Source organism: Ascidiella aspersa, chromosome 5 (genome assembly GCF_963924565.1).
Source record: "Ascidiella aspersa chromosome 5, kaAscAspe10.2, whole genome shotgun sequence".
NCBI classification, from domain to species: Eukaryota; Metazoa; Chordata; class Ascidiacea; order Phlebobranchia; family Ascidiidae; genus Ascidiella; species Ascidiella aspersa.
The window spans coordinates 16,544,782-16,558,216 of NC_139451.1; the positions used below are offsets into that span (position 1 = coordinate 16,544,782).

Consider the following 13,435-nt stretch of genomic DNA (forward strand, 5'->3'; position numbering starts at 1 on the left):
CTCAAATAAAGATTTGACGCTTACCGAAAATCGAGTTTTTTCGCTAAAATGCGATTTTGGCCAAAACGGTAACTTTGTCATTTCTTAACGAATTTTGATGCCGTTTCGGCTATAGACTCACGTGCAACATCTGAGCACTTCTACCGTAGGAAATCGTCGATTTCGCTCAAATAAAGATTTGACGCTTAACCGAAAATCGAGTTTTTTCGCTAAAATGCGATTTTGGCCAAAACGGTAACTTTGTCATTTCTTAACGAATTTTGATGCCGTTTCGGCTATAGACTCACGTGCAACATCTGGGCACTTCTACCGTAGGAAATCGTCGATTTCGCTCAAATAAAGATTTGACGCACCGAAAATCGAGTTTTTTCGCTAAAATGCGATTTTGGCCAAAACGGTAACTTTGTCATTTCTTAACGAATTTTGATGCCGTTTCGGCTATAGACTCACGTGCAACATCTGAGCACTTCTACCGTAGGAAATCGTCGATTTCGCTCAAACAAAGATTTGACGCACCGAAAATCGAGTTTTTTCGCTAAAATGCGATTTTGGCCAAAACGGTAACTTTGTCATTTCTTAACGAATTTTGATGCCGTTTCGGCTATAGACTCACGTGCAACATCTGAGCACTTCTACCGTAGGAAATCGTCGATTTCGCTCAAATAAAGATTTGACGCACCGAAAATCGAGTTTTTTCGCTAAAATGCGATTTTGGCCAAAACGGTAACTTTGTCATTTCTTAACGAATTTTGATGCCGTTTCGGCTATAAACTCACGTGCAACATCTGAGCACTTCTACCGTAGGAAATCGTCGATTTCGCTCAAACAAAGATTTGACGCTTAACCGAAAATCGAGTTTTTTCGCTAAAATGCGATTTTGACCAAAACGGTAACTTTGTCATTTCTTAACGAATTTTGATGCCGTTTCGGCTATAGACTCACGTGCAACATCTGAGCACTTCTACCGTAGGAAATCGTCGATTTCGCTCAAACAAAGATTTGACGCACCGAAAATCGAGTTTTTTCGCTAAAATGCGATTTTGGCCAAAACGGTAACTTTGTCATTTCTTAACGAATTTTGAATGCCGTTTCGGCTATAGACTCACGTGCAACATCTGAGCACTTCTACCGTAGGAAATCGTCGATTTCGCTCAAATAAAGATTTGACGCTTAACCGAAAATCGAGTTTTTTCGCTAAAATGCGATTTTGGCCAAAACGGTAACTTTGTCATTTCTTAACGAATTTTGATGCCGTTTCGGCTATAGACTCACGTGCAACATCTGAGCACTTCTACCGTAGGAAATCGTCGATTTCGCTCAAATAAAGATTTGACGCACCGAAAATCGAGTTTTTTCGCTGAAATGCGATTTTGGCCAAAACGGTAACTTTGTCATTTCTTAACGAATTTTGATGCCGTTTCGGCTATAGACTCACGTGCAACATCTGAGCACTTCTACCGTAGGAAATCGTCGATTTCGCTCAAATAAAGATTTGACGCTTAACCGAAAATCGAGTTTTTTCGCTAAAATGCGATTTTGGCCAAAACGGTAACTTTGTCATTTCTTAACGAATTTTGATGCCGTTTCGGCTATAGACTCACGTGCAACATCTGAGCACTTCTACCGTAGGAAATCGTCGATTTCGCTCAAATAAAGATTTGACGCTTAACCGAAAATCGAGTTTTTTCGCTAAAATGCGATTTTGGCCAAAACGGTAACTTTGTCATTTCTTAACGAATTTTGATGCCGTTTCGGCTATAGACTCACGTGCAACATCTGAGCACTTCTACCGTAGGAAATCGTCGATTTCGCTCAAATAAAGATTTGACGCTTAACCGAAAATCGAGTTTTTTCGCTAAAATGCGATTTTGGCCAAAACGGTAACTTTGTCATTTCTTAACGAATTTTGATGCCGTTTCGGCTATAGACTCACGTGCAACATCTGAGCACTTCTACCGTAGGAAATCGTCGATTTCGCTCAAATAAAGATTTGACGCTTAACCGAAAATCGAGTTTTTTCGCTAAAATGCGATTTTGGCCAAAACGGTAACTTTGTCATTTCTTAACGAATTTTGATGCCGTTTCGGCTATAGACTCACGTGCAACATCTGAGCACTTCTACCGTAGGAAATCGTCGATTTCGCTCAAATAAAGATTTGACGCTTAACCGAAAATCGAGTTTTTTCGCTAAAATGCGATTTTGGCCAAAACGGTAACTTTGTCATTTCTTAACGAATTTTGATGCCGTTTCGGCTATAGACTCACGTGCAACATCTGAGCACTTCTACCGTAGGAAATCGTCGATTTCGCTCAAATAAAGATTTGACGCTTAACCGAAAATCGAGTTTTTTCGCTAAAATGCGATTTTGGCCAAAACGGTAACTTTGTCATTTCTTAACGAATTTTGATGCCGTTTCGGCTATAGACTCACGTGCAACATCTGAGCACTTCTACCGTAGGAAATCGTCGATTTCGCTCAAATAAAGATTTGACGCTTAACCGAAAATCGAGTTTTTTCGCTAAAATGCGATTTTGGCCAAAACGGTAACTTTGTCATTTCTTAACGAATTTTGATGCCGTTTCGGCTATAGACTCACGTGCAACATCTGAGCACTTCTACCGTAGGAAATCGTCGATTTCGCTCAAATAAAGATTTGACGCTTAACCGAAAATCGAGTTTTTTCGCTAAAATGCGATTTTGGCCAAAACGGTAACTTTGTCATTTCTTAACGAATTTTGATGCCGTTTCGGCTATAGACTCACGTGCAACATCTGAGCACTTCTACCGTAGGAAATCGTCGATTTCGCTCAAATAAAGATTTGACGCTTAACCGAAAATCGAGTTTTTTCGCTAAAATGCGATTTTGGCCAAAACGGTAACTTTGTCATTTCTTAACGAATTTTGATGCCGTTTCGGCTATAGACTCACGTGCAACATCTGAGCACTTCTACCGTAGGAAATCGTCGATTTCGCTCAAATAAAGATTTGACGCTTAACCGAAAATCGAGTTTTTTCGCTAAAATGCGATTTTGGCCAAAACGGTAACTTTGTCATTTCTTAACGAATTTTGATGCCGTTTCGGCTATAGACTCACGTGCAACATCTGAGCACTTCTACCGTAGGAAATCGTCGATTTCGCTCAAATAAAGATTTGACGCTTAACCGAAAATCGAGTTTTTTCGCTAAAATGCGATTTTGGCCAAAACGGTAACTTTGTCATTTCTTAACGAATTTTGATGCCGTTTCGGCTATAGACTCACGTGCAACATCTGAGCACTTCTACCGTAGGAAATCGTCGATTTCGCTCAAATAAAGATTTGACGCTTAACCGAAAATCGAGTTTTTTCGCTAAAATGCGATTTTGGCCAAAACGGTAACTTTGTCATTTCTTAACGAATTTTGATGCCGTTTCGGCTATAGACTCACGTGCAACATCTGAGCACTTCTACCGTAGGAAATCGTCGATTTCGCTCAAATAAAGATTTGACGCTTAACCGAAAATCGAGTTTTTTCGCTAAAATGCGATTTTGGCCAAAACGGTAACTTTGTCATTTCTTAACGAATTTTGATGCCGTTTCGGCTATAGACTCACGTGCAACATCTGAGCACTTCTACCGTAGGAAATCGTCGATTTCGCTCAAATAAAGATTTGACGCTTAACCGAAAATCGAGTTTTTTCGCTAAAATGCGATTTTGGCCAAAACGGTAACTTTGTCATTTCTTAACGAATTTTGATGCCGTTTCGGCTATAGACTCACGTGCAACATCTGAGCACTTCTACCGTAGGAAATCGTCGATTTCGCTCAAATAAAGATTTGACGCACCGAAAATCGAGTTTTTTCGCTAAAATGCGATTTTGGCCAAAACGGTAACTTTGTCATTTCTTAACGAATTTTGATGCCGTTTCGGCTATAGACTCACGTGCAACATCTGAGCACTTCTACCGTAGGAAATCGTCGATTTCGCTCAAATAAAGATTTGACGCACCGAAAATCGAGTTTTTTCGCTGAAATGCGATTTTGGCCAAAACGGTAACTTTGTCATTTCTTAACGAATTTTGATGCCGTTTCGGCTATAGACTCACGTGCAACATCTGAGCACTTCTACCGTAGGAAATCGTCGATTTCGCTCAAATAAAGATTTGACGCTTAACCGAAAATCGAGTTTTTTCGCTAAAATGCGATTTTGGCCAAAACGGTAACTTTGTCATTTCTTAACGAATTTTGATGCCGTTTCGGCTATAGACTCACGTGCAACATCTGAGCACTTCTACCGTAGGAAATCGTCGATTTCGCTCAAATAAAGATTTGACGCTTAACCGAAAATCGAGTTTTTTCGCTAAAATGCGATTTTGGCCAAAACGGTAACTTTGTCATTTCTTAACGAATTTTGATGCCGTTTCGGCTATAGACTCACGTGCAACATCTGAGCACTTCTACCGTAGGAAATCGTCGATTTCGCTCAAATAAAGATTTGACGCTTAACCGAAAATCGAGTTTTTTCGCTAAAATGCGATTTTGGCCAAAACGGTAACTTTGTCATTTCTTAACGAATTTTGATGCCGTTTCGGCTATAGACTCACGTGCAACATCTGAGCACTTCTACCGTAGGAAATCGTCGATTTCGCTCAAATAAAGATTTGACGCACCGAAAATCGAGTTTTTTCGCTAAAATGCGATTTTGGCCAAAACGGTAACTTTGTCATTTCTTAACGAATTTTGATGCCGTTTCGGCTATAGACTCACGTGCAACATCTGAGCACTTCTACCGTAGGAAATCGTCGATTTCGCTCAAATAAAGATTTGACGCTTAACCGAAAATCGAGTTTTTTCGCTAAAATGCGATTTTGGCCAAAACGGTAACTTTGTCATTTCTTAACGAATTTTGATGCCGTTTCGGCTATAGACTCACGTGCAACATCTGAGCACTTCTACCGTAGGAAATCGTCGATTTCGCTCAAATAAAGATTTGACGCTTAACCGAAAATCGAGTTTTTTCGCTAAAATGCGATTTTGGCCAAAACGGTAACTTTGTCATTTCTTAACGAATTTTGATGCCGTTTCGGCTATAGACTCACGTGCAACATCTGAGCACTTCTACCGTAGGAAATCGTCGATTTCGCTCAAATAAAGATTTGACGCTTAACCGAAAATCGAGTTTTTTCGCTAAAATGCGATTTTGGCCAAAACGGTAACTTTGTCATTTCTTAACGAATTTTGATGCCGTTTCGGCTATAGACTCACGTGCAACATCTGAGCACTTCTACCGTAGGAAATCGTCGATTTCGCTCAAATAAAGATTTGACGCTTAACCGAAAATCGAGTTTTTTCGCTAAAATGCGATTTTGGCCAAAACGGTAACTTTGTCATTTCTTAACGAATTTTGATGCCGTTTCGGTCGGCTATAGACTCACGTGCAACATCTGAGCACTTCTACCGTAGGAAATCGTCGATTTCGCTCAAATAAAGATTTGACGCTTAACCGAAAATCGAGTTTTTTCGCTAAAATGCGATTTTGGCCAAAACGGTAACTTTGTCATTTCTTAACGAATTTTGATGCCGTTTCGGCTATAGACTCACGTGCAACATCTGAGCACTTCTACCGTAGGAAATCGTCGATTTCGCTCAAATAAAGATTTGACGCACCGAAAATCGAGTTTTTTCGCTAAAATGCGATTTTGGCCAAAACGGTAACTTTGTCATTTCTTAACGAATTTTGATGCCGTTTCGGCTATAGACTCACGTGCAACATCTGAGCACTTCTACCGTAGGAAATCGTCGATTTCGCTCAAATAAAGATTTGACGCACCGAAAATCGAGTTTTTTCGCTAAAATGCGATTTTGGCCAAAACGGTAACTTTGTCATTTCTTAACGAATTTTGATGCCGTTTCGGCTATAGACTCACGTGCAACATCTGAGCACTTCTACCGTAGGAAATCGTCGATTTCGCTCAAATAAAGATTTGACGCTTAACCGAAATTTCGCTAAAATGCGATTTTGGCCAAAACGGTAACTTTGTCATTTCTTAACGAATTTTGATGCCGTTTCGGCTATAGACTCACGTGCAACATCTGAGCACTTCTACCGTAGGAAATCGTCGATTTCGCTCAAATAAAGATTTGACGCTTAACCGAAAATCGAGTTTCTTTCGCTAAAATGCGATTTTGGCCAAAACGGTAACTTTGTCATTTCTTAACGAATTTTGATGCCGTTTCGGCTATAGACTCACGTGCAACATCTGAGCACTTCTACCGTAGGAAATCGTCGATTTCGCTCAAATAAAGATTTGACGCTTAACCGAAAATCGAGTTTTTTCGCTAAAATGCGATTTTGGCCAAAACGGTAACTTTGTCATTTCTTAACGAATTTTGATGCCGTTTCGGCTATAGACTCACGTGCAACATCTGAGCACTTCTACCGTAGGAAATCGTCGATTTCGCTCAAATAAAGATTTGACGCTTAACCGAAAATCGAGTTTTTTCGCTAAAATGCGATTTTGGCCAAAACGGTAACTTTGTCATTTCTTAACGAATTTTGATGCCGTTTCGGCTATAGACTCACGTGCAACATCTGAGCACTTCTACCGTAGGAAATCGTCGATTTCGCTCAAATAAAGATTTGACGCTTAACCGAAAATCGAGTTTTTTCGCTAAAATGCGATTTTGGCCAAAACGGTAACTTTGTCATTTCTTAACGAATTTTGATGCCGTTTCGGCTATAGACTCACGTGCAACATCTGAGCACTTCTACCGTAGGAAATCGTCGATTTCGCTCAAATAAAGATTTGACGCTTAACCGAAAATCGAGTTTTTTCGCTAAAATGCGATTTTGGCCAAAACGGTAACTTTGTCATTTCTTAACGAATTTTGATGCCGTTTCGGCTATAGACTCACGTGCAACATCTGAGCACTTCTACCGTAGGAAATCGTCGATTTCGCTCAAATAAAGATTTGACGCTACCGAAAATCGAGTTTTTTCGCTAAAATGCGATTTTGGCCAAAACGGTAACTTTGTCATTTCTTAACGAATTTTGATGCCGTTTCGGCTATAGACTCACGTGCAACATCTGAGCACTTCTACCGTAGGAAATCGTCGATTTCGCTCAAATAAAGATTTGACGCTTAACCGAAAATCGAGTTTTTTCGCTAAAATGCGATTTTGGCCAAAACGGTAACTTTGTCATTTCTTAACGAATTTTGATGCCGTTTCGGCTATAGACTCACGTGCAACATCTGAGCACTTCTACCGTAGGAAATCGTCGATTTCGCTCAAATAAAGATTTGACGCTTAACCGAAAATCGAGTTTTTTCGCTAAAATGCGATTTTGGCCAAAACGGTAACTTTGTCATTTCTTAACGAATTTTGATGCCGTTTCGGCTATAGACTCACGTGCAACATCTGAGCACTTCTACCGTAGGAAATCGTCGATTTCGCTCAAATAAAGATTTGACGCTTAACCGAAAATCGAGTTTTTTCGCTAAAATGCGATTTTGGCCAAAACGGTAACTTTGTCATTTCTTAACGAATTTTGATGCCGTTTCGGCTATAGACTCACGTGCAACATCTGAGCACTTCTACCGTAGGAAATCGTCGATTTTGCTCAAATAAAGATTTGACGCTTAACCGAAAATCGAGTTTTTTCGCTAAAATGCGATTTTGGCCAAAACGGTAACTTTGTCATTTCTTAACGAATTTTGATGCCGTTTCGGCTATAGACTCACGTGCAACATCTGAGCACTTCTACCGTAGGAAATCGTCGATTTCGCTCAAATAAAGATTTGACGCTTAACCGAAAATCGAGTTTTTTCGCTAAAATGCGATTTTGGCCAAAACGGTAACTTTGTCATTTCTTAACGAATTTTGATGCCGTTTCGGCTATAGACTCACGTGCAACATCTGAGCACTTCTACCGTAGGAAATCGTCGATTTTGCTCAAATAAAGATTTGACGCTTAACCGAAAATCGAGTTTTTTCGCTAAAATGCGATTTTGGCCAAAACGGTAACTTTGTCATTTCTTAACGAATTTTGATGCCGTTTCGGCTATAGACTCACGTGCAACATCTGAGCACTTCTACCGTAGGAAATCGTCGATTTCGCTCAAATAAAGATTTGACGCTTAACCTTGTATACGGCAGGAAGCAAATTTTAGGTATCAAAAAATGAAAAACGTTTCAAGGAAAATTTGTTTCAAGAAAATTTGTTTACTAAAAAAAATAAAAATTTTCCCTTTGTTTATGTACTTGTCTATTAACGCAGACATGTTTTTCTATATGCTTTTGTATAAATTAAATAAAAAATCTTTTTTTTTTTAAGACCAACACAAGTTGGCGGTAGAGGATTATCCCAAATCTGCGTTACAGTTGTATGTTGTTCATGATGACACTTTTTTGTTCTTTGTGCTTGGTGTAGTTGTAGTTTAAAGTGTTGCACATTTGTGATAAGCTAAGTAGAGGTTTATGAAGGTTTGCTTCAACAATTCTAAGAAAAATATGCTTGGTATTCTGTGTTTCAAATCGTCGCAAGCGCAGTAACTTCGTTTGCTTTGCAAAATTGTAAATTGCTTGTAATGCTGTATGTTTTTGTTCCTGTGTAAAATAACGGCGCTGGTCTAGAATCCTACCACAACGTTGAAATGATTATTAAGCAATGCATAATATGTGGGTTAGGGTGTCGGTTTGGGTGTGGGTAGGTCAAGTAATATTGTTTAACACTATTACTGGACTCACCCAAACCCAAACGCTAACCGGCACCCTAACCAAAATAATGTTCGTTGTGGTAGGATTCTAGACGAGCGCCAAAATAACATGTGACATAAGTTAATGAAAGCTGTCTGCTTGTCTGAAAACAGCAATTTTTTGTTTTATCTTTTATAACTTAATTTATATGATTGCCCGCCTTATTTTGTGATATGGAATCGGATAAAGATTTTCCGGCGCTGGTCTAGAATCCTACCACAGTTATGAAATCAACGCACAAAATTGAGTTAGGTTGCGGGTTAGCGTTTGGGTGTGGGTGGGTCAAGTATTATTATATTATTTATTTAATAATAATACTTGACCCACCTTAACCCAAACGCTAACCCGCAACCTAACCCAAATAATGCGCTTTGTGGTAGGATTCTAGACCAGCGCCGATTTTCCAAATGCTTCTGGGTAAGTTCAATTGAATTGTTTTTTGCTGAACCGTTTTTGAAAAGGCATATGTCTCGTAGCATGTTTAAGATTATTACTCTTATAGCACTGCAAGGTGCTGTGTTTGTCCGGTGTCAGCTGGTCATGACAACAGATATAACTGGGTTTTAATCCAGCAGGTGCATAATGTCAACATTTTAATGTGTGACACCTACTCAATATATCTAAGCTCATCTGGACAAAAAAACAATTATTGAATAACATTTCGGTTGCAGACCTCCATCACATAAAGGCAAATTGAATTTCATTATGCCTGGCAGCATAAGCAACAAGCCCAGGTTGAACAGTAAGGCCTGTGCGGCGGATTTATAAACACCTAAAATGGGCGAAAATGTAAAATGTTGAAAAACAAAGATGTTTAAATTTAAGGAGTTTAGTCGTTTTGCCGTTTATTCGGGCAGGTGTTTAGGGCTAGTATTCAATGTTTCGAAATCAATTCCACAAAATTTTGTGAGGTAAACAATTTTATTATGCAAAAAAATTAGTAAAATTTGAAAAGCGCATATTGAATACAATGAAAGTGTTCATGCAAACCAAAATAGGTATGCGATAATTAGTAATAAAGAGAAAAAATAAATAAAAGCAACAAAATATATAGTAATAAGTGCTATACTTAATGATTTTCAAGGTGGGGTATTTAATAGTTGTTTAAAAACATTTATAAACAAAGAGCAACAACTTAAGATATTAACAAGCTCAAGTATTAATAAAGTATAACTTAACAATTTGTTCAACAACTGTTGTACAAATTTAATGCTCATTCCATCCACTAATATACAAATGCAGTGATGCTGCTTGGTGGTTCAAAGGTTTGCTCAGTAAAGGCCGCAAACAGCTCTTCTTTTTAGAAGACGAGTAGACCATGGATACCTAAAAAATAAAATTTACTTCAATATATTTTACTGCAATGATTAAAATCCTACGCTGTTAAACTGTAACTGAACAATTTTTTTTTATTTGCTATACCTAGGAAATTTTACAAAGTTGCCTACCATAACATGTCATGTCATTAAACTATGTTTTAGTCTGTCACTCATCACTACTAAAACATATTCTTATGACATGTACTAAGTTTGTGGCAATGCATACTTTAAAAACATAGCATTAGGAAATGTAATATTTATGCTAACTTCTAACTTAACGGCAACGCATTGTGAAACAAGTTCATTTTTATCATATTGTCATCTTTATGCCCATTAAAAGTTAAAAAAAAGGTTTACCAAATTGTAAACCATTTAAATCACTTTCAGATAAAAGGTTTTACACAAGAGGCAGATTGTTGTATTAGCCATTATGTGCTATTCAAATAGTTGCTTAAATGAGTGAGACAGAATAAGCAACTGTTTTTCTCTTATAAAACATTCGTATTTACAATAAAATTCTAAAAAAAATATTCTTGGTATTCTGTGTTTCAAATCGTCGCAAGGGCAGTAACTTTGTTTGTTTGCTTTGCAAAATTGTAAATTGTTGTAATGCTGTATGTTTTTCTAAAAGTTCCTGTGTAAAATAACATGTAACATAAGTTAATGAAAACTGTCTGCTTATTAAACAGCAATTTTTTGTTTTAACTTTTATAACTGAATTTATATGATTGCCCGCCTTATTTTGTGATATGGAATCGGATAAAGTTTTCCAAATGCTTCTGGGTAAGTTCAATTGAATTGTTTTTTTGCTAAACCGTTTTTGAAAAGGCATATGTCTCTTAGAATGTTAAAGATTATTACTCTTATAGCACTGCAAGGTACTGTGTTTGTTCTGTGTCAGGTTGTCATGACAACAGACATAACTGAGTTTTAATCCAGCAGGTGCATAATGTCAACATTTTAATGTGTGACACCTACTCAATATATCTAAGCTCTGGACAAAAAAACAATTATTGAATAACATTTCGGTTGCAGACCTCCATCACATAAAGGCAAATTGAATTTCATTATGCCTGGCAGCATAAGCAACAAGCCCAGGTTGAACAGTAAGGCCTGTGCGGCGGATTTATAAACACCTAAAGTGGGCGAAAATGTAAAATGTTGAAAAACAAAGATGTTTAAAGTTAAGGAGTTTAGTCGTTTTGCCGTTTATTCGGGCAGGTGTTTAGGGCTAGTATTCAATGTTTCGAAATCAATTCCACAAAATTTTGTGAGGTAAACAATTTAATTATGCAAAAAAAATTAGTAAAATTTAAAAAAGGGCATATTGAATACAATGAAAGTGTTCATGCAAACCAAAATAGGTATGCGATGATTAGTAATAAAGAGAACAAATGAATAAAAACAACAAAATATATATTTATAAGTGCTATACTTGATGATTTTCAAGGTGGGGTATTTAATAGTTGTTTAAAAACATATATAAACAAAGAGCAACAACTTAAAATATTAACAAGCTCAAGTATTAATAAAGTATAACTTAACAATTTGTTCAACAACTGTTGTACAAATTTAATGCTCATTCCATCCACTAATATAAAAATGCAGAGATGCTGCTTGGCGGTTCAAAGGTTTATCATTTTTTTTTCTTGCAGTCGGACACTGCCGTCGACGCGCGTGGCCTCCCAGGATGGGACAAGGTCGACAGACTCGCCGAAGTGATGGTCGGATTTGAGGGGCAAGCTTTAACGGAGGCCGCCTGCCAGCAGATCGTCGAGTTGTGGCAGGACCTCGATGAAATGGACAAGCGGCCACTAAAATTTGCCCAAAATTTCCCGAATCGTCGACCGGGAGGTTCCGCCGCGTCAAGTGCAAGACGCATCACGTCGACGCGCAAACGGCTGCCAGGTACGTGCCTGTGGTTTGCGCCACTGCTGCCTTTGCTTGGTTGCTTTACCTAACCCTTCCTTTTGCGACAGGGCGTTCACCAGCGGTGGCGAAGCGGCTTTCGCACTCTCGGCTCATGTCGGCCATTTTCATGCGACTCTGCGATCGCCTTATGTCCCCGACGAAAGCAACGTCCGGCCACTACTACATGTCGCAGTGGAAGACAGTTGTAATCAAGTACAACGAGCTCCGTCGTAGCTTGATCAACAGCCGCGTGTACGAACGGACCGGCTTGCAACTGCTTCCTGTCAACGAAACGACAGTAAACAAGTGTTGAGTGGCGTTTTTGGTAATTTGTACTACTTAAAACAACAGTGAATTTACCCCTTGTCATGTACTTAGGTACAAGGACCGGACGCGGCTTTCCTCCCAGAAGACGTTGCTGCAGGGTACTCCGTGTCCTGTGGCCACAACGATCAGCGCCGAATCGCTGCCCGCTATCCTGCGACGTCCGGTCTCGCCGACACCGCGAGCGCAGCCAACCCTGCAACTGCCCCATCCGGAAGACACGGTCGGGCTTGCTGCCGTCAGAAAGCGGCAGGCGCCTCCGCAAAGTCCAGCTTCCACTTCCAACGATATGCCAGGTAATTATGCGTGCAGTTGTGTTTGTGCTTATCTATCGCAGACTTTTTCATCATGCTTAACGTGCAACTGTTGTTTATTTTCCAGAGAACTCCCCGCCGCGAGATACATGTTGCGCACCACCGTTGACCGGCGCCGCAAGCAGCAGTGAATCGAGGCCGCCCGCCTTGGCCTCCCGCAACCCGCCGCGATGCCTAGCAAGCAGTACGACTGCAAAAAGTGCGGGTTGGCCGCTGTAAAGATCACCGGTCATTCGCAGTACTACGGTCAGGCGTACTGCCCAAACGAGCCGGAGCAAATCCCGCTGAAGGAGTGGCAGGCCCAAAAGCGCGATATGCGGCGAGCCCGCAAAGCTGCCGATGCCACGCCGGCAGCTTCGTTGAATTAACGTGCCTTTGATTCGCAATATCACTGTTTTTTTCTCGTATCTTGCCTGGTGTTCCCGCACTGTGTATTCTCTATATGCTATATTTTTTCCCGCACTGTGTATTCTATATGCTGTATTCGTTCCCGCAATGTGTATCTGTGTGCCGTGATTTGTTGCGTTATTTTTGCCGAATTCATTAAAAACCTCGCATATTCCGACAAACAACCTTGGTGCTACGCAGTTGGTTAAGTCAGGCTTTGTAGCGGGAATTGAGCAGTTTTTGAGTCATCAAAATAGCCGTCGAAAAAATTTGCAGCGGTTTAGGAATGACAAGTGTTTTTTGTTGCGTGCGACATGAATAAAATAGGGCTTGGAGAAATACCTAATACACGAGGCACAACAATACACAAAAGTAGACTTTGTTTTGCATAAAAAACGAGATGGACAATTTTTTTGTCAAGAAAAAACTAAAATTTGCAAAAA

The 13,435-nt window shown here is 39.5% G+C and overlaps 1 protein-coding gene across 2 annotated transcripts; it reads left to right on the top strand.

Annotated features, from left to right (window-relative positions):
- Nucleotides 1-10,745: 10,745 nt before the first annotated feature.
- On the top strand, nucleotides 10,746-13,165 carry LOC146145121 (uncharacterized). Of its 2 annotated transcripts, none has more exons than XM_083390217.1 (5): nucleotides 10,746-10,839; nucleotides 11,712-11,964; nucleotides 12,036-12,275; nucleotides 12,346-12,587; nucleotides 12,673-13,165. In XM_083390217.1, exons 2-5 carry the CDS (start codon nucleotides 11,778-11,780, stop codon nucleotides 12,712-12,714), a joined length of 711 nt encoding a protein of 236 aa, XP_083246343.1. In that variant the 5' UTR covers nucleotides 10,746-10,839; nucleotides 11,712-11,777; the 3' UTR covers nucleotides 12,715-13,165. The 2 variants fall into 2 exon arrangements, with proteins under 2 accessions (XP_083246343.1, XP_083246342.1); XM_083390216.1 differs by having other exon boundaries at nucleotides 12,036-12,265.
- Nucleotides 13,166-13,435: the final 270 nt, after the last annotated feature.

Excerpts from the sequence above, each read along its gene's own strand:
- LOC146145121 (XM_083390216.1), top strand. The coding sequence starts at position 11,778 with ATGGTCGGATTTGAGGGGCAAGCTTTAACGGAGGCCGCCTGCCAGCAG. Across the intron at positions 11,965-12,035 it reads GACGCGCAAACGGCTGCCAG|GGCGTTCACCAGCGGTGGCG; the intron begins GTACGTGCCTGT and ends CTTTTGCGACAG. Across the intron at positions 12,588-12,672 it reads CACTTCCAACGATATGCCAG|AGAACTCCCCGCCGCGAGAT; the intron begins GTAATTATGCGT and ends TTTATTTTCCAG.